Genomic DNA, 19,190 nt, shown 5'->3' with positions numbered 1-19,190 from the left:
GATCAGCTTCTTGAGAAAGCTGGACTCTGATGCTGCATGCTACACCTTGTACCTTGAATGAAGGGACCTTGTCAAAATAAGTACCATCGGGGACACGGTTTTTTTAAACTGCCGTCAGTTAACCCTGTTTGAATCTGGGTGTTGGAGAAAACATGGGAGTGTAGTCCATAGTGCCTGGAGTTACATTTGTTGACAAGCTGTGGAGCCCTTCAGATTGCTAAATGTTTATCAACCCTTTTTTGTTCTTAGCGTGTGTTCCGAAATATGAGGAAGTCTGTACATGGACTGACTGGCTAGATGATGAAGTCGACGGTGCCAAGGTCACAGATATACCCTATGAGTATGAGCTCATAAGTGATCTTAGAAAGCTCTACAGCTTCTGCGAGTTACCGACAGATATCATCTGCGTCGTAAAGACAAGACGAGATATATCAAGCGAATGGGCTGGCCAGCGCTCATCGTGTACCAAGTCGGATGGTTTCCGGTGCATACATTCAGATCAAAGTTATCCTCCGTTTTGTTTTGATTACGAGATTCGATTGAAGTGTTGTGAGATTGTGCACGTTGGTTGTGAAACTACAACAGCAGCACCTACGACTCTACCGACCACGACTGCACAACCCATCATTTCAACAACACAAGTATCAACAACTCCTGGTAGGTGTCCTTGATATTAATGTAATAAGATTAATAATAATTTAAGTCTTATATTGACCCAGTCCACCTCACGTCATCATCAGAATAATGTTGGGTGCACTATATTGGTGGGCAATGTCACTGTGCGTTATTCAGTGAAGTGCGCATTTTAGGTGACGCGGCGTTTACACATAAACCTATTGCCCACCAGCATGGTAGACGTGGAAAGTCGCCGCGTGTGAAGTGCGTGCAAGCACACGTACAATGTGTCTACATGTATCAACAAGGCTTGAAGGTGCATAGTCCATTCATTTTTACAGAAAAGGTTATTGAAGTGATGTATTCCGAGACCTTATTAGGCAACTACAGCAGCCACAGCCAGGAACACCGGGGTTCTTTTACATGCGTTCCGCAACACACAGGACCAACAGCTTCATGTCACATCTGAAGGATGAAGCAATGGTTAAGTGTTTGCTTAAGGAGAAAAGTGTCACGGCTGGGGATTCAAACTCACACTCTGCTGATCAGAAACACCAGAGTTCGAATTCGATGCTCTTAACCGCTCGGCCACTACACTTGATGTTTGGTCGATGTTTCCTCGCCTTTCACCTTTAGGACTTGGCTCAAATTCCGGGGGTACTTGTTGATTGAAAAGAATGGTGCACGTGTTCACACACCTCTAAACAATGCGCGTCTACCATTTTCTGCCCTTTTGAGGCGTCCATTCCTTTTTGTTTCTAGTGTAACTAACAAAACTGTAGTGCTGCTAAATGTCCCAGGCAAATCAACTGCTTACCCATCAAGTTTAAACAGCTAATAAAGGATGAGCTCAAATATATAGATATTACAGTTTTCTAACAGCTGCAGTCCATCCAAGAAACATAACAAATATAACGAGTCTCTTACCTCCTGTTAAAACATGGTAAATATGGGTTTTCTCCAGAACGCTCCTCGCCAAATTTCTGAAAAACGTGGGGTCAAACAAACCCGCGCGACAAAGGAATCGTGACGTCAGTGGCGGCTATTATTTGATGTGGAAATGCCAAAGCTGGAGAACCTTGTTCAAAACCAATAGGGGAAATTCGTCACTTGCGTCCAGGGTCATTATAATAGATAAGCCGTTTTTGACTCTCGGCTGAAAAAGCCGCGTGGCTGGGTGCATTTTTGACTCGAGATATTTATTACTAAATGCAAATTTTGAGAGTAAAATGGTTATTAACCGGTATCTGCGATGTCTATTTGGCCATCAAAAGGTAATAGATGAAATATTGAGATCATCCTTTATTGGCTCTTTAAACAGCTACCTGAGCGGAATGTTTTCAACGGAAATGGTATTGTAACTTGTTTATAATGCACTTGTTCACCATTTCAATGTAATTTTGATATGTGCACACTTCTGAATTTTTCGTAATTATCGATTAAAAGATCAGGCCCCAACCTAAAGATTTTGGAAAAACTAAAAACACTTCTGCCGTTGAGAGCGCGCGTCAAAGGACAATGCCGCTGACGTCATCTCTGGGAGCTTGCTTTGTTATGCCTCCACGCTGCAACAAAGCGGCTTTACAAATTGGAGCTCCAAGAGATGACGTTTTGAGAGTGATTACGTAACAGGGCTTTTCGCAAATCTCTCAGAAAAGCACTGGATAAGGGCATTCAAAATGATTGTTTTTTTACACAATTGAAATCTTTTTATAGTCATATGACTCGATTTCCCTATTCTTTGAAAACATTTTAAGTGAATTTCAGCAAAGTTTACGACTTGACATTTTCGTTCAAGCAGGTCTTTAACAATCCAAGTAATTCAATGTAAAAACAAAGGATGTATACTTTCCGAGTTTCCCTGTATCCAGGAGAAGTAACCGATTCTAAGGCCGAATTGGCGACTTCGGCTACAGCAACGGCTAGGGTGCGCGCGTCTGCTTTTCTTCAACACTGGCAGACGCGCTGATCTAGCCGTAGCTATAGCCAAAGTCGCCAATTCGGATAGGCCTAATACTCAATGTACCAAAAGGAACCAGACTAAAGGCCGAGTCATACTGCAGCGATAACGAAAACGATAACGAACCAAAGAGAAGGCATTATATCGGTTGAAGTGCTCCACGCAGACTGCGCCCACGCTCTTTAAACTAATCAAGGGCGTACATTTTTAACGTTCTCATTTTCGTTCTCGTTATCGAGGCCTGTGTGACCGGGCCTTAATTCACTTTCCAGCCTCAGTTTGGTCACATTGATTTGAATGGGAGAAAATCAAGATGGCTGCACCATGATAAAGGTCTACAACGGCGCTTTCAGATGGTGTATAAAGCGCTACATGTATATAAAACGACTGTTATTATTAAAAATTTCTGGTTTTCGTCTTTCCTCCAGTGACAGATTGTTCACCTATGACCTATCAAGACTGTCCGTGTCCCCGTACATGTGAGCAGCCACTTGTGCCATGTCCTGAAATATGTATCCCTGGATGTAGCTGTCCACCTGGCCAATACTGGGATGAGGAGAGCGGGAGATGTGTTACTAACTGCCCATGTGACAATTCCGATCACGGGGTAAGTAGACAATTCATGCGATCGCGTCACTTTTAAGAGGGTCAGGTTTGCTCGGCGGTTGTTTTCCCCAGGTTTTCTCCTCTGTGGGCCCCAGTTTGAATCCCTCCCTCAGACCGCAGCAAATGCTTGTTTCTAATGCTGGTAGCATTGCCGAGATATCGTCAAGTGGTTATGTGCATCCAAGGAGAATGATCCATATCTGCATGGAATACACAAACTATAGGTGCCTGAGCCCTTGACAAGAGCTAATCGAATGATCACTCACCCTCTCTTGGTGATGTCATGCACCTCAGGCCAACCCCAAGTGACCTGTTCCAAAAGCAGGGCACTTGGGGCTGACCCAGTCGACCCCCCCCCCCCCCGGAATGACGTCAACGCTATTTGAACCGACTGGGGGGGGGGCAGATCGGGTCAACCTGGGGAAGCTAATTGAACGCACCCTATTTACTACGGATTAAAACAATGAAGGGGTGCTGAAAACCAGCCTGCAGTTTTGTTTTTGAAAGGGCAAGGGCACCAATCGTCTTCATGGCCTCTGTGAAGTATCAGGCCTGAAAACTAAAGGTATACTTTTTTATTTTGTTTTTTTTAGGGGGTTTTGTAAGTTGAGATCGTAGACTTCTCTTTTTCACATGTTGCTATTTTTATCTAGATCGATGAGATTTGGTATACAGGTGATTGCATCATGTGTAAATGGGAGAATTATGCTCTGTGTAATGCCAGCTGTGGTGAATACTGCCAGTATGAAGATGGGTGCGACGAAGGGGTAAGTGACATCACAGAACTAGATCAAAAGGTCATATCTTGCACATTGTAATACAAATTATGCGGATATCAGTGAAACAGACAATAAACGATCTTGACCTTTTTTTTTGAGACACGGGACAAAAAATGCGCTGTACTACATTTGTCACAGGGTCATATCCTCATTGGTTTTGTATGATCATTCAGAAGTTTTAAGTAGAGCTACATCCTTTCTGCACTAAACTATCAATCATTATTTGTAAAAAGGACATACTGTACATGTAACTCGTCATCTGATTGTCACCGATGTAACATTTTAATAAGTTAGTGTTTTTGAGGGTTATACATGTACCTGAGATGTTATTTCCTAAATATTAAAACCGACTTGACAAATAAGTATATATAATGCCAAGTAATAAGTATTTTTGTAACTGTTTTTTAATTTTTTATTGCAACAGTATCAACTTGTTAATGAAGATCCAGATGATCTACGATGCTGCCACTGCATTCCAATAGGTAGGTATGAGTCTCTAAGGATGTATTCTTATTTTCATTGTGCTGCCTTAACCGTAACAGCAAAATTTTGTCATCGTTCTGATGCGGCAAATTGAGGAGGTAGTGCTTTCTGCTCTACCGGCTAGGCTTCGAATTGAAGATACCCGAGCCAACATTCATATGAACTGTGAAAGGGGTAACCCTGTTTCAGCCCTAGGAGTAGGTGGCAAGGGCCTCTGGAAAAAATAAATTGTAGCCCACACCTTGAAGTGGCCTTCAGGCCTTGTGTGTCTGGCGACTTCTCACACAAATTTAGTCAGAACAGACAACCAAAACTACATACCACCAAAGAAATTCACCATCAAGTTAATTATAAAGGGCCATACAGTATCTGTCTATTGTTAAATTTGTTTTTTCCTCTCAAAAGTTGGAGGAAATCTGTTGGTCCGCCTTACAATTTGTTTTGTAATGATGCTGCTGCTACTCGTATCGAGAAAACCTTTTACACTATACATGTTAATCCAACGGTTCTTTTTAGAACCACCCCAACTCATTGAGAGATTGTTATTACATGGTGTTACCGCAAACTTTTCTATATCTTACTTCCACCATGCAAAGTTTCAAATCCTACTTACTATACATGTAAAACATATTTTTCGGCAATAGCTGACACTTTCAAAACTGTAGAAGGCACTAAAAGTACCTTCGGTTTAAGTTTTCGTTTGACCAAAGCCCTGAAGCTACAGATCTAGATTAATATGCCTTTGAAAGCTTTCAATGACAAAAACAAAATTTTGGGGGGGTGTAAAACAAAGAAAAAGTTGATTAGAGAGGGACTCGAACCATTGACGTCTGGATTAACATTCTGGTGCTCTACCAATTGTGTTGTCTAGCCCTATATTGGCGGTGTCCCTTTTTTAGCACTATCGTTGCTCAGGGGTCGTAGTCAGAAGGCATATAACCGTTTACTGCCATTTAGCCAGGCATCACACCCAAATTACGATACTTCCTGAAAAGCGACAGCCAGGGGATCACTTTAAAGGCAGTGGACACTATTTGTAATTACTCAAAATAATTATTAGCATAAAACTTTACTTGGTAATGAGTAATGGGGAGAGGTTGATGGTATAACACATTGTGAGAAACGGCTCCCTCTGAAGTGACACAGTTTTTGAGAAAGAAGTATTTTTCCACAAATTTGATTTCGAGACCTCAAGTTTAGAATGTGAGGTCTCGAAATCAACCATCTAAAAGCACACAACTTAGTGTGACAATGGTGTTTTTTTCTTTCATTATTATCTCGCAACTTCGACGACCGATTGAGCTCAAATTTTCACAGGTTTGTTATTTTATGTATACGTTGAGATACAATGTATAGGGAGAGGATTTTTTTCAGTGGCTTTTTTATTATTTACTCGAGTAACGCATAATCTAAAGGAGGGAGCATGAGGTCTTTTATTAGAGCTTAAAGGGTCTGGGTACTTTTAGTAAACACAAAACACAATGTCCACAGATTTACATTAAACTTACACAGTTTAAAGATACTGATATTAGAAGGCTTCCATTAAAATATTACTTGCTGAGGTGCTGCAGTTTTTGAGAAATGAGTAAAGAAATGTCACGAAAATGTGTTTTACATGCTAAAATAATTTTCATCTGACTGAGATGAAAATTATTTTCGGACTTGTTTTACTAATTTCTCAAAAAACTACAGCACCTCAGTAAATACTGTTTTAAGGGAAGCTTTCTACAATAATTATCTTTGAAGCGTGTTTAAATTTAGTGTAGACCTGTGAACATTGTTTCTTGTGTCCTGCAAAAAGTACCAAGACCCTTCAAGGCACTTTGTACATTGATTAAAATTGCTACTTTGGTTATATTTGGATACCAGGAACCTAACATCTGTGTGAGAAAATCCTTGAGTTTCATTGCTTTCCAATCAGCCATTACAAACGAGAACAACACCTTCAGGAGGAGCTTGGAGCAATAAAAGCAAAGTGTCTTGTAGGTGATTAAAAGAAAGGGCTGTATCTTTAAAGAACTATGGGTTTATTTGTGCTTTTCTATTGCAGTGCCTACAACAACACCTAAGATTGCTAAACAAAAATTAAAAAATGTGTCTCTTTTTAACTATTTCACTATTTGTCACGACAGCGAATAAAACAACAGCAAGTACAACAAGTGCAGCAACAACAACAGCAGCAGTAACAACAACAGGATCACTTAAAGATTTTTGAAGTTGTTTGCAGTCTGATATTTTTAAACAGCTCTTTAGGCGAGTAATAAAAAACAGCAGTCTTACCCATTTCCTCTTTTTCATGTTCCATGGTTTACTTTTTCAAACAGAGTCAACAACCACTACCGAGTCAACGACAACCCCGACCGAGTCAACAACCACTACCGAGTCAACGACAACCCCAACCCCAACCGAGTCAACAACCACTACCAAGTCAACGACAACCCCGACCGAGACAACAACCACTACTGTGTCAACGACAACCCCAACCGAGTCAACAACCACTACCGAGTCAACGACAACCCCAACCGAGTCAACAACCACTACAGAGTCAACGACAACCCCGACCAAGTCAACAACCACTACTGAGTCAACGACAACCCCAACCGAGTCAACAACCACTACAGAGTCAACGACCACCCCGACCGAGACAACAACCACTACTGTGTCAACAACTCCATGTATGTTAAGTTTTAAATTTGATACACACTGTATAAAACTGTTCTATATACTGTGATATTCCTCCATGCTGTGATCGACAAGCTTTAGTGAAAAGGTCTGTTGGTAAATGTTAAAGATATAATTCCTTTGTCATCATGATTTGTGTATTTGTTGATCTGATTTATTGCTTTGATCTATTTCACCAGCACCCTGTGATGAAGATCTTGATGATAGTCCAAGTATTGAAATAACAAGAAAATACAAAGATGGTAACGACTTGGGGACACCGAATCCAATACCAGTTGCTGGTTGGACACCTTCCAACCCCTCAACACAAGTCAGCAATCCACACACCGGATCCCACCTTATCATTACCATCAACACAACGATTGAAATCACTTCAGTCCTCATTAAGAGTTCAAATCCTTCAGAGAAAGTGACAGTTGCTTTTGAAACCCATTACGACATTCGAGATGGGTTTGAACGCCTTAACAACTCAGATGGAGGTTATATCTTTGAAGGCGACTCAAGCACTAAGATCCGCCTACCACCAAACACTTTTGCAACCGCTATAAAAGTGTACCTGGTGCATCCCAATGCATCTTCCAGCTTCGAAGTGAAGCCCTTTGGCTGTGACAAAGAGGGTAAGGTTTTTTGATTAAATTTCATGGTTTATGTAACAATCAAGTTTGAGCCGCAAACATTGGGAATTTGCTTTTACGATCCGTTTGTCACTTACACGTATGCGGTAAATTTACATGGCTGAAGGTAGTTGATTCAAAAGAAGACAGTTTCAGATGAAATTTCTACTCACTTCGTGTGGGAACAGAATCTGCTACCTCAATGTTGATTCACTGCCTTAAAGGAACATTTTTCCTTGGATCGGACGAGTTGGTCTCGACCAATCCAAGGAAACGTGTTCCTTTAAATCCCCCAACGAGCCCAAGGCTGCCTTACTGTTCCACCTAGCATGGTGTGGCCTAGTGGTAAGAGCACCAGACTCAAGCTCTGCTGTTTCCTTTAAATCCCCAACGAGCCCAAGGCTGCCTTACTGTTCCACCTAGCATGGTGTGGCCTAGTGGTAAGAGCACCAGACTCAAGCTCTGCTGTTTCCTTTAAATCACCCAACGAGCCCAAGGCTGCCTTACTGTTCCACCTAGCATGGTGTGGCTTAGTGGTAAGAGCACCAGACTCAAGCTCTGCTGTTTCCTTTAAATCCCCCAACGAGCCCAAGGCTGCCTTACTGTTCCACCTAGCATGGTGTGGCCTAGTGATAAGAGCACCAGACTCAAGCTCTGCTGTTTCCTTTAAATCCCCCAACGAGCCCAAGGCTGCCTTACTGTTCCACCTAGCATGGTGTGGCCTAGTGGTAAGAGCACCAGACTCAAGCTCTGCTGTTTCCTTTAAATCCCCCAACGAGCCCAAGGCTGCCTTACTGTTCCACCTAGCATGGTGTGGCCTAGTGGTAAGAGCACCAGACTCAAGCTCTGCTGTTTCCTTTAAATCCCCCAACGAGCCCAAGGCTGCCTTACTGTTCCACCTAGCTTGGTGTGGCCTAGTGGTAAGAGCACCAGACTCAAGCTCTGCTGTTTCCTTTAAATCACCCAACGAGCCCAAGGCTGTCTCACTGTTCCACCTAGCATGGTGTGGCCTAGTGGTAAGAGCACCAGACCCAAGCTCTGCTGTTTCCTTTAAATCCCCCAACGAGCCCAAGGCTGCCTTACTGTTCCACCTAGCATGGTGTGGCCTAGTGGTAAGAGCACCAGACTCAAGCTCTGCTGTTTTTGATCAGCAGAGTGTGGGTTCAATTCAGTCCTGGCATTTGTGTCCTTTAGCAAGATACTTCACCACAATTGCTTTGTCTTTGGGATTTGGTGGTACACGTAAACGAATCCAGAACACTCGGTGGAAGATTTGGGGTAAACCCCAGTGTTTCTAGCCACAATAGCAAGCACCCTTGTTTACAGGCTCTCTTTGGTTACATAACAAAGTTCGCTTTACGGCATCTTTGGTTTATTACCAGAATAATACAATGATGAAAAATATAACTTATGAGTCACTGAACTTCAGTCAGTAAGTTTTAAGGATTAGGGAAATAGGTGAATGATTTAATTCTGGATGATTTCTTTTTAAAATTGTTTTTTTTTGTTCTATCCTGTTTAGAACCATGTGGATATCTTGGCTCATATTATAAGGTAAACACACTCCCTTGTTTTTCTGGATAACTCAGATTTCTTAATTCTAAACTCAAATCTTAAACACTTTGTTGATGGAGAAGCTCTGCAGTTGTTGATAGTATAAATTGTTTTTGAAAAATGATTCCCTTTAAAATATTATGTTTTGGATTATTGTTCACCAAATTTTTTGTTGATCTATGAATCATAAAACTTTTTAATCTGAGATAAAATAATTATCAGATTTCTCTGGGTTGGTGTCCGTTCATGAATACTGCTGCCGGATATTCAGACAGTATCTGCTGTCCTCTTTCTAAACAGGGATAGATTTGACACTCTTACGTGACAATGAAGCTTTCACTTGTCGACTTTTAATGTATCTTTTTAAATTGTTTTGTCTATAAATCTCCATTGTAGCGGGAAAAGCCAATCTATGACTTTACCTTTAAATGCTTTTTAATAGGAAGTGAAGACTCTAACGAGTAAACCTGCTTGAACCTTAGACCCAGTTACTAGGGCGCCATACTACTTTTTCAAAATGTTGTCAATAATGACAATTACAACCGATAATGACAACATTTTGAAAAAAGGAGTACAGCGCCCCAGTTACTGGGTCTACTTGAGCATCCACTTATCTCTGTGGGGAGGAGTGTTGGCTCTTTAAAAGAGCCGGTGGGGACTCATTTTATTGAAGAGTAAACTGTGCTTGTCTCCTGAAGACAAGCACAGTATATTTATTGAAACATCAAGACCTTTTACTATCCACTCCTTTCAGAGCTTCAAACATCATGAAGTGAGTTTGGCATCTCTGGGTTTCTGTTGTGTTGGATTCGGGGGGCTAGGTATATCCACTTGTTAAGATGAAAGTAAGCATGCGGTATTAAAATGCAAGTGATATGTCAGGGTTCTGGTTGATCACACTTGGTCTTCTTGAGTTGCTCTGTAGAAATGAAACTGCCATCACAGAGACCAATGATTTGACTCTGATTAATGTCTTTATGTGAGTGTTAAATGTTGTCCTCAAATAGTATTTGACGCCATCTTTGCATGGAGCATTTTTGTGCCATATTTTTGTTGAAATCGAGATACATTGTTTTTGCACTGCACGATGAGTTAATGTTTTGGTGCAGATCAGAGAGTCAGGAAACCTCTTAAATGGAATTTCCTGTACATTCCTGATTCTTGATCTCCTCATCAAAGTTTTCTCTCTTTTAGTAATTTTAGTCTCAAAACAATCTCACCCCCCTGAAAATAATCAGATAATTTTGTTTAATCATTTAGAAAGGAGAGATTGTAATCATTGAAGAGCCATGCCATTATGGAATTTGCGAGGAGGGCGGAGTTATCGTGAAACAACCGGAGTGTGACCCAATCGAGTGTCCAGAGGTAAGTTCATGTTGCAGCGATGTGATTTCCCAAAATGTCAAACGAAATTCTGTGGGGTTTTTGCCCCCCCCCCCCTAAAAAAAAACACCAACTATTAAAATGCCCCAGATAGCAGAGTTGGGCTTTTAAAACCAAAGATAAATGTTAACATTGGGTTTCATGCTCGCAAGTTTTCGAGCTAGCATGCTTTCGAGCTCGCATGCTTTTGCCCTTTGCGCTTATATCTTTTTTTTTTTTCAATAACCTATATGTATCACATCCCTGATGCTGCCGTGTTTTTAGTCTCAAGTAAATTAAACAACCCTTAGACTCTGCTCTACGTTTGTTTGAATATTCCCGACCAAGCTGGTCCCAATCATAATGAATTTTACATGCGCGATTTAAATACTTAAATTTGTATTCATAAATGCCTAAGACAGTTTATCCATTCTGATTGATTGAGAGGGCATCACGTGGGGGTGTTTAAATGGATGATATAACACCAGTAAAAAGTGTTTAAACATGGGCATGACAAGCGAGCTTGCACCTGTGCTTATAAGACAGTTTCTTCATTCCTATTGGTCGAGACCAACGGCTGAAACAGTTGTGCCACGTCACATGATACGCACGACGCGCACAGCAATCTCCTTATAAGGAGTTGTTTACCTGAGGGCCTTACCATTTCATAGCTGGAGGGGTGTTGTGTTGAAAGAAATCATTTAACAATTATAATTATTGCATTTTGTTTTACTTTTTGACCCAAAAGTGTTGATGTTTTTGACCAAAGAGGTATTTATGAAAGGGACTTCGTCTCGGTAAAATTATCAAGAACCAGGCCTCGGCAGGTTTCAACCACTAGTTTAAAACCTCTTCACCACACATTGATTCCCTTATTAGAATATAGACAAATTTAAAAATTTTATTTTGAAGAATTTGATTAAACTAAAATTTAAAAAGAATATTGTGATGGCAAGGAAAAACTTGTTTAAGATTTTTTCTTGTTTGATATAAATGACACTTGCAGAGTCTTCTGCCAAGGATAAGGAATTTCTGTCCAAATGCATTCCTGCTTTAATAGCAGATTTGTCTGCTAAATGTAGTAAGCACAAACGTTTTGATTTTTTTTCAAATTGTGAGCAGCTTTTATGCTGGCTTGTAAATTCTCCAGCTTAGCGTCTTTGCTCCTTTAAATTTTCTTGAAAGATGTAAAGACCAAAGAGAAGGAAAATAGTCCACAGTGTGTCTAAACCTGTATTTTGTAAGCCCAGGATGTACCAGGTCTAGAATAAACCTTAAGCATTGACCTCATCAAGCCACCATTTGTGGGTACAGGCATGCCACTTTTCTTCGGATCAGCTGATTTTCTCTTTTTTAATCTCAGTTATACCATTCAAAATTGAAAAATCCTATACAAAGCAGTAACATTTTGTAATTTCCCCTTTTTTGGTGAAGTTGCAGTTGCATGCTTGGAGGTACTGTACACTGATGAGGAAATAACAGAAATGCACATATATGTACGCGCTGCGCATATGATTGGCCAATAGACAACCCCCTTCGACCTCTAGGCAAAGGTGCCCTACTCATTTGACGTCATAAGCAACTCAATTCCTTGTGGTTAAGTCATTGGGATGTGGGTTAATACCTGTGTATCATCTGCGTAGATGTGAAACTGTAAGCTATGCTTTCGCAGGATGTTACCCAAAGGAATGGTGAAGATGTTGAACTGTTCGGGACCCACTATCGATCCCTGTGGTATGCCATATTCCAAATCAAGACGTTGAGAAAACAAGCCATCTATACAATCACTGGTTGTTCTTCCAGCCGCTCACATTTCAGATAGTGCTGTTCAACCATACATAGGCTTATATACTCCTTTCTTTATCCCCGATGCAAATTTAACATCTCTTATAATCGTTGCGGTACCCACTGCCAAAACATAGGATTCAAACTGCCTCTAGCTACCGGGCAACCTCGGTAGTCTAGTTGGTAAGACACTGCTCTAGAATTTCAAGGGTTGTGGGTTCGAATCCCACCCGAGTAACATGCCTGTGAAATTTTTTCACAAGACTCGGGAAAGTACTGAGTATACAGTGCTAACACACATCGGTGTATGGGTAAAAACCCAAATTAATATTCTTTATCCCCGATGCAAATTTGACATCTCTTATACTCCTATTTTTGTATCTTATCTCAACTAGGGTTCAACAATGGAGAGTGCTCCAACAGAAAGCTGCTGCCCAGTCTGTGGTAAGTACCCTCCAAACATACAGCACTTATAAACAAGTGTTTTGAGTTCCCCAGAATTTGTTTTTCCTTAAAGGCAGTGGACACTATTGGTAATTACTCAAAATAATGATTAGCATAAAACCTTACTTGGTAATGAGTAATGGGGAGAGGTTGATGGTATAAAACATTGTGAGAAACAGCTCCCACTGAGGTGTCATAGTTTTTGAGAAAGAAGTATTTTTCCACGAATTTGATTTTGAGACCTCAAGTTTAGAATTTGAGGTCTCGAAATCAACCATCTAAAAGCACACAACTTTGTGAGACAAGGGTGTTTTTTCTTTCATTATTATCTCGCAACTTCGACGACTGATTGAGCTCAAATTTTCACAGGTTTGTTATTTTATGCATATGTTGAGATACACCAAGTGAGAAGACTGGTCTTTGACAATTACCAATAGTGTCCACTGTCTTTAATTTCAGGACTTTATCAAAACTTCCAAATTCAAATTAGAAAAAGTAAAGGAAGGCCCACAGAACAGAGCAGCAGTCCACATAGCCTTCATTCAAGGCGCACACAGGCAGAACCCCCAAATGTCATGCGCGAAAAGAGACCAGTGCAAGGGGCGAAGCGCCTTTAACAACTCTGTTATATCTAGTCAGTTTTAAAATATTCATGATCATGAAATATTTATATATGCATTTTCTGTTCGTTGCCCTGAGCACGTGACTCAGTGCGTCCTTATCCATGAAAAACCGGGAATATTTGTGCGTAGGTACAATATCGCCGCGTATGCACACGCACGTCGTATCTAGGTTATCTCATATGGTAATCTATGGTAAGTGTATCTTCTTATTGGCCAACCCTCCTCACGCTTAGGCATTATGAATTCAATTTTTCCCACCAAAATCGCTAGCGAAAGAACGATTAGGAAGGTGTTTTGCGACTTCGCCACTGATGCTGATCTTTTTTTCGTGCTCGACATTTGGGGTCTTGCGCGACATCTGGGGCTACATTCCAGCCTGGGTTGAAACATGTAGTGCTGTAGTTCTAGTGATGCACAGAGTAAAATCACCTGAATTGGTAACGTGAGAGGTACTGGTTATAGAGGGGCTCAATAGAATTGTTCAGGCTTTTCAATTGCGGAGGTAGTACTTGGGTGGTCGCAACTCCTCTCCCAAGACAATTGGTTTGAAGTCGAAGTTTTCCATCTCCTAGGACGGCTGCCTTCACCATGGCTAATGATCCCCTCCTGCCCGGGTTTAGAATCAGAGTGCCTTCTCCTAGGTGGATTGCCTCCCATGGCTAACGAGCCCCTCCTGCCCGGGTTTGGAATCAGAGTGCCTTCTCCTAGGTGGATTGCCTCCCATGGCTAACGAGCCCCTCCTGCCCGGGTTTGGAATCAGAGTGCCTTCTCCTAGGTGGATTGCCTCCCATGGCTAACGAGCCCCTCCTGCCCGGGTTTGGAATCAGAGTGCCTTCTCCTAGGTGGATTGCCTCCCATGGCTAACGAGCCCCTCCTGCCCGGGTTTGGAATCAGAGTGCCTTCTCCTAGGTGGATTGCCTCCCATGGCTAACGAGCCCCTCCTGCCACTGTGTCCGCCACTTGGAGCTTGCCACTTGCCCAACCATCTTCTGGGAGCCTACACCAGGCAAGGCCTCTCGTGAGAGAAGATGTCTCTCCGTTGACACCCTGAAGCGAAACACCGGGCTTGGCCAGCGCTGAGAAACTACCCTCCTGCATGCTGGATCGAAACATCTGGAGAGAAATCACTGGGCAGGCTCAAGCTTCCACATGGCACTCGACTTGATGATGGCCATTTGTCATGAGTTTCCACGTGCCTCAAAACCCAACTTTTTACATTTTTACATCGCATCCCCATAAATAAAATTGAAGTGTTTTTAGAAGCCCCATCTACAAATTATTCAATCAGTAAAGTCAATAACAATCCTATGATCATTCTGCTTTCTCAACAGTTCCCATACCGAGTTGCAAAAACAACAGCAACCTAAACTACCTTGTGATTGAAAACTGCATTTCCGCCAACATGATTCGTGAGACGAGCTGCTCTGGGTCTTGTCCATCTTATGTTTACGCCCAAACCACAATAGAGCTCAAGATGGGAAGTTTCTGTGAATGTTGTCGTCCAACTCGATTGAGTGAAAATACTGTTGAAATGCAGTGTGATGATCAAACGACCTACAGTCATACCTATCAGGTGATAGAAGAATGTACCTGTAAAAGCTGTGTCGAAAATCTCTAAGAAGAGAAAGAGCAGTTAACAACATTTAATCATTGTAACCATTCTTTGCCTCCCTCAAAAAATACAACTAGGAAAACAAAATGTCAAGGGAAGATTCTTGATTACAGTTTAACTTCAAAAATAAAACGAGCCTTTTGTTTAAGTGCTAAACAGGCCTGACTTTAAATCAGTGAGCTTTCACATGGAAACATTTCACCAGAGAATTGGTACTGGTATGAACTTTAGACTCGGTGAGCTTTCACATGGAAACATTTCACCAGAGAATTGGTACTGGTATAAACTTTAGAATCAGTGAGCTTTCACATGGAAACATTTCACCAGAGAATTGGTACTGGTATAAACTTAAGAATCAGTGAGCTTTCACATGGAAACATTTCACCAGAGAATTGGTACTGGTATAAACTTTAGAATCAGTGAGCTTTCACATGGAAACATTTCACCAGAGAATTGGTACTGGTATAAACTTAAGAATCAGTGAGCTTTCACATGGAAACATTTCACCAGAGAATTGGTACTGGTTAAAACTTTAGAATCAGTGAGCTTTCACATGGAAACATTTCACCAGAGAATTGGTACTGGTATAAACTTAAGAATCAGTGAGCTTTCACATGGAAACATTTCACCAGAGAATTGGTACTGGTATAAACTTAAGAATCAGTGAGCTTTCACATGGAAACATTTCACCAGAGAATTGGTACTGGTATAAACTTAAGAATCAGTGAGCTTTCACATGGAAACATTTCACCAGAGAATTGGTACTGGTATAAACTTTAGAATCAGTGAGCTTTCACATGGAAACATTTCACCAGAGAATTGGTACTGGTTAAAACTTTAGAATCAGTGAGCTTTCACATGGAAACATTTCACCAGAGAATTGGTACTGGTATAAACTTTAGAATCAGTGAGCTTTCACATGGAAACATTTCACCAGAGAATTGGTACTGGTATAAACTTAAGAATCAGTGAGCTTTCACATGGAAACATTTCACCAGAGAATTGGTACTGGTATAAACTTAAGAATCAGTGAGCTTTCACATGGAAACATTTCACCAGAGAATTGGTACTGGTATAAACTTTAGAATCAGTGAGCCTCCAGATGAAATATTTCTCTGAAGGATTGGTACTGGTACGAGCTTCAGAATCGGTGAGCTTTCAGATGAAATATTTCTCTGGAGGATTGGTACTGGTATGAACTTAAGAGTTGGTGAGCTTTCAGATGAAATATTTCTCTGGAGGATTGGTACTGGTATGAACTTAAGAGTTGGTGAGCTTTCAGATGAAATATTTCACTGGAGGATTGGTACTGGTATGAACTTAAGAGTTGGTGAGCTTTCAGATGAAATATTTCTCTGGAGGATTGGTACTGGTATGAACTTAAGAGTTGGTGAGCTTTCAGATGAAATATTTCTCTGGAGGATTGGTACTGGTATGAACTTAAGAGTTGGTGAGCTTTCAGATGAAATACTTTTCTAGAATTTATACACATGTACTTGTCAATCCTTTCTATTTCTTTAAATTTTCAGAAGGACAAAAGAATGTTTACATGAAGTTTTGTGAACTCAATGAAGACTGTTCAAGTCTTGCGTGTATTTGAACATTAGACCCTAGTAAAATGTACAACTTGTTTCCTTGACATGTTAAGTGTTCCCCCAAAATGTTCAATACACACACAACTTACAAGGTCTTTTTAAAAGACTATTACTAGCATCGCTTATGACCATGGCCGAGGAAAGTACTTTTGCTGCGTTAGCATTGTAAGTTATTTTCCCTTTTTTGTTATAAAAGTTGTTTTAAGATTGAATTACCCTTTTGCTTATAATTGCATGAATACTTAAATTTAATTAATAATCAAGTAAACATTTTTAGTATCTGGTGGCAAAGTGATTTTTTGTTTGTTTTGGTACAACATTGAAAATAGTGTCTTTTAATATTTGAGTTTGATTGAAAAAAAAGATATATGTATTCAGGCCTGATACTTCATGGCGGCAACTAAGGCGATTGCCTGAATGCCCCCGTGGTCTTTGCCTTGGTGCCCTTGAAATGCTCCAGTAGAAATGTACAATTTCTTCATCGGGAGCCCTTTACCAAGGAGAAAATGCCTTGGTGCTCTTGCCCTTTCAACAACGAAGCATACAGGCCTGTATACATAGGGCCTAATTGCTGTAAAGGTTAGCTTTTTTAGCCTTGATAAGACGCCAGTCTCTGTTGCACTATACGTATGCAATGGAGGAGTGCAACCAACCCAGGCTATGTGGCCCTAGCCTTGGTAAGACACCAGTGTTTGTTACACTGCACTGCAACAGATGAGTGCAACCAGCCCAGGCTATGTGGCCCTAGCCTTGGTAAGACGCAAGTCTCTGTTGCACTGCACTGCAACAGAGGAGTGCAACCAGCCCAGGCTATGTGGCCCTAGCCTTGGTAAGACGCAAGTCTCTGTTGCACTGCACTGCAACAGAGGAGAGCAACCAACCAAGGCTATGTGGCCCTAGCATTGGTAAGGCTCCAGTCTCTGTTGCACTGCACTGTAATGGTGGAGTGCAACCAACCCGGGCTATATAGCCCTAGCCTTGGTAAGGCTCCAGTCTCTGTTGCACTGCACTGCAATGGTGGAGTGCAACCAATCCGCGCTATGTGGCCCTTTTATGACAAAAACAGCCCAACTAGAAAAAAATACATTTGAGAAAAGCAAAAACACAGTATAAGCATAGAGTTATATATAAGAACTAGAGGGCGCACTGGTGATGTTGCTTGCACAAACGCGACGGGATCGCAAGGAGACACGCGCGCCACTCTGTACGCACTTTGAATATGATGTACACGTTGGAATTTGTGTTTATTGGCGAAGCTGTTTTGTCATCTTACATACATGGCCGCACAAACATAGCTGTGCGGTGCTGTTTTTGTCAACTTGGAAAATGGCTACATGTGCGAATGCCGGGGCCACGTATTTAGGCCAGTGCGCCCTCTAGTCTTATATATAACTCTAAACGCCTCTCTTAATATTTATGCATGAGGTATGTCATAATGCCAGCTCAAAAAGAGGCGATGGGCGCAGCCACTACAAGTGGTGGCAGACATGCGCCCATAGCCTCATTTTGGGTAAGAATTATGACGTCATGCATAAATATTAAGAGGGGTGTATGGATACAAATAAGCTATTTGCCATAAAAACGGGGTGAAAGTGTAACAAGAAGCCAAGATAAGACAAGTTATGTTCGCGTCCATGCATAGCGTGCCTTTGAAACTTTGAAATGGAAAACAACCCTCAATTTACAAAGAAATGATCTCAACGGACCAGTAATTTTGAGTTGGGCTGTTTCGCCATGGAAGGACGTACCTTATATAAGCCACTGCCTGTGTGAAATCAATTAAGCTAAGTCTTTATAAATTATGACATCGGTTTTTTTCTTCTCAAGTTGTGTATCATCAAAGTATTGAGTATTTATATTTACTTATTTGGTTTGATGTTTGTAGATGGTTAATTACAAACCATATTAATTTGTCTTTGTATCCAAAAAATTATCAATAACCAGAAATAAGTTTTGTTCAGAAGAGTTTATCAAAGGTGATGGGAGAAACAAAATTGTTAACAAGTTATTCATGTTTGAAATTGTTTGACAGGTATATAATCAGGCCTGAAATTACACTGTGGTCACGGCCTCCACTGTTGCCTCATGCTGTTGTAATGTTGCCTCCTTCAAAGGTTTCTCAAAGACCACTAAAATAAGGGCTGGATAGCTCAGCGTCCAATTGCATAGAGCTACCTAAGCAGAAAAAGTAACTATGCTCAACAAAATGTTGCTCACTTGAACGAGGCTACCCAGCCAAACTACCAAATCATGTGCACAATTTTATGACTGATATTCTGCTTAGCACAAAATCAAGCATATTTTTGTTCCTGCCTAAGGAGCTGTATGGGCCCAGATGGTAGTTTCAGGAACCCAATAAAGAATGTGTAAAGTGTGTTTGAACATTAGACCCAAGTAAAGTGTGCAACATCTTTCCTTTACATGTTTAAAATAACTGAAGTTATGAATCAAAAGTGCCCCAAAACATTTTGAATAC

The 19,190-nt window shown here is 41.0% G+C and overlaps 1 protein-coding gene across 1 annotated transcript in view; it reads left to right on the top strand.

The window, feature by feature from the left end:
* LOC117300282 (mucin-2-like) overlaps positions 1 to 15,125 on the top strand; it is a 44,626-nt gene extending 29,501 nt beyond the window's left edge. The window contains exons 33-42 of the mRNA XM_033784016.1: positions 250 to 657; positions 3,004 to 3,182; positions 3,835 to 3,948; positions 4,385 to 4,442; positions 6,768 to 7,118; positions 7,305 to 7,742; positions 9,262 to 9,293; positions 10,554 to 10,658; positions 12,836 to 12,884; positions 14,839 to 15,125. Coding sequence (XP_033639907.1) covers positions 250 to 657; positions 3,004 to 3,182; positions 3,835 to 3,948; positions 4,385 to 4,442; positions 6,768 to 7,118; positions 7,305 to 7,742; positions 9,262 to 9,293; positions 10,554 to 10,658; positions 12,836 to 12,884; positions 14,839 to 15,125 — 2,021 coding nt within the window. The remainder of the gene's footprint in view (positions 1 to 249; positions 658 to 3,003; positions 3,183 to 3,834; positions 3,949 to 4,384; positions 4,443 to 6,767; positions 7,119 to 7,304; positions 7,743 to 9,261; positions 9,294 to 10,553; positions 10,659 to 12,835; positions 12,885 to 14,838) is intronic.
* Positions 15,126 to 19,190: the final 4,065 nt, after the last annotated feature.

Source organism: Asterias rubens, chromosome 15 (assembly GCF_902459465.1).
Source record: "Asterias rubens chromosome 15, eAstRub1.3, whole genome shotgun sequence".
NCBI lineage: Eukaryota > Metazoa > Echinodermata > Asteroidea > Forcipulatida > Asteriidae > Asterias > Asterias rubens.
Note: the sequence above shows the minus strand (reverse complement) of the source record. Positions and strands in the feature narration are given on the sequence as shown.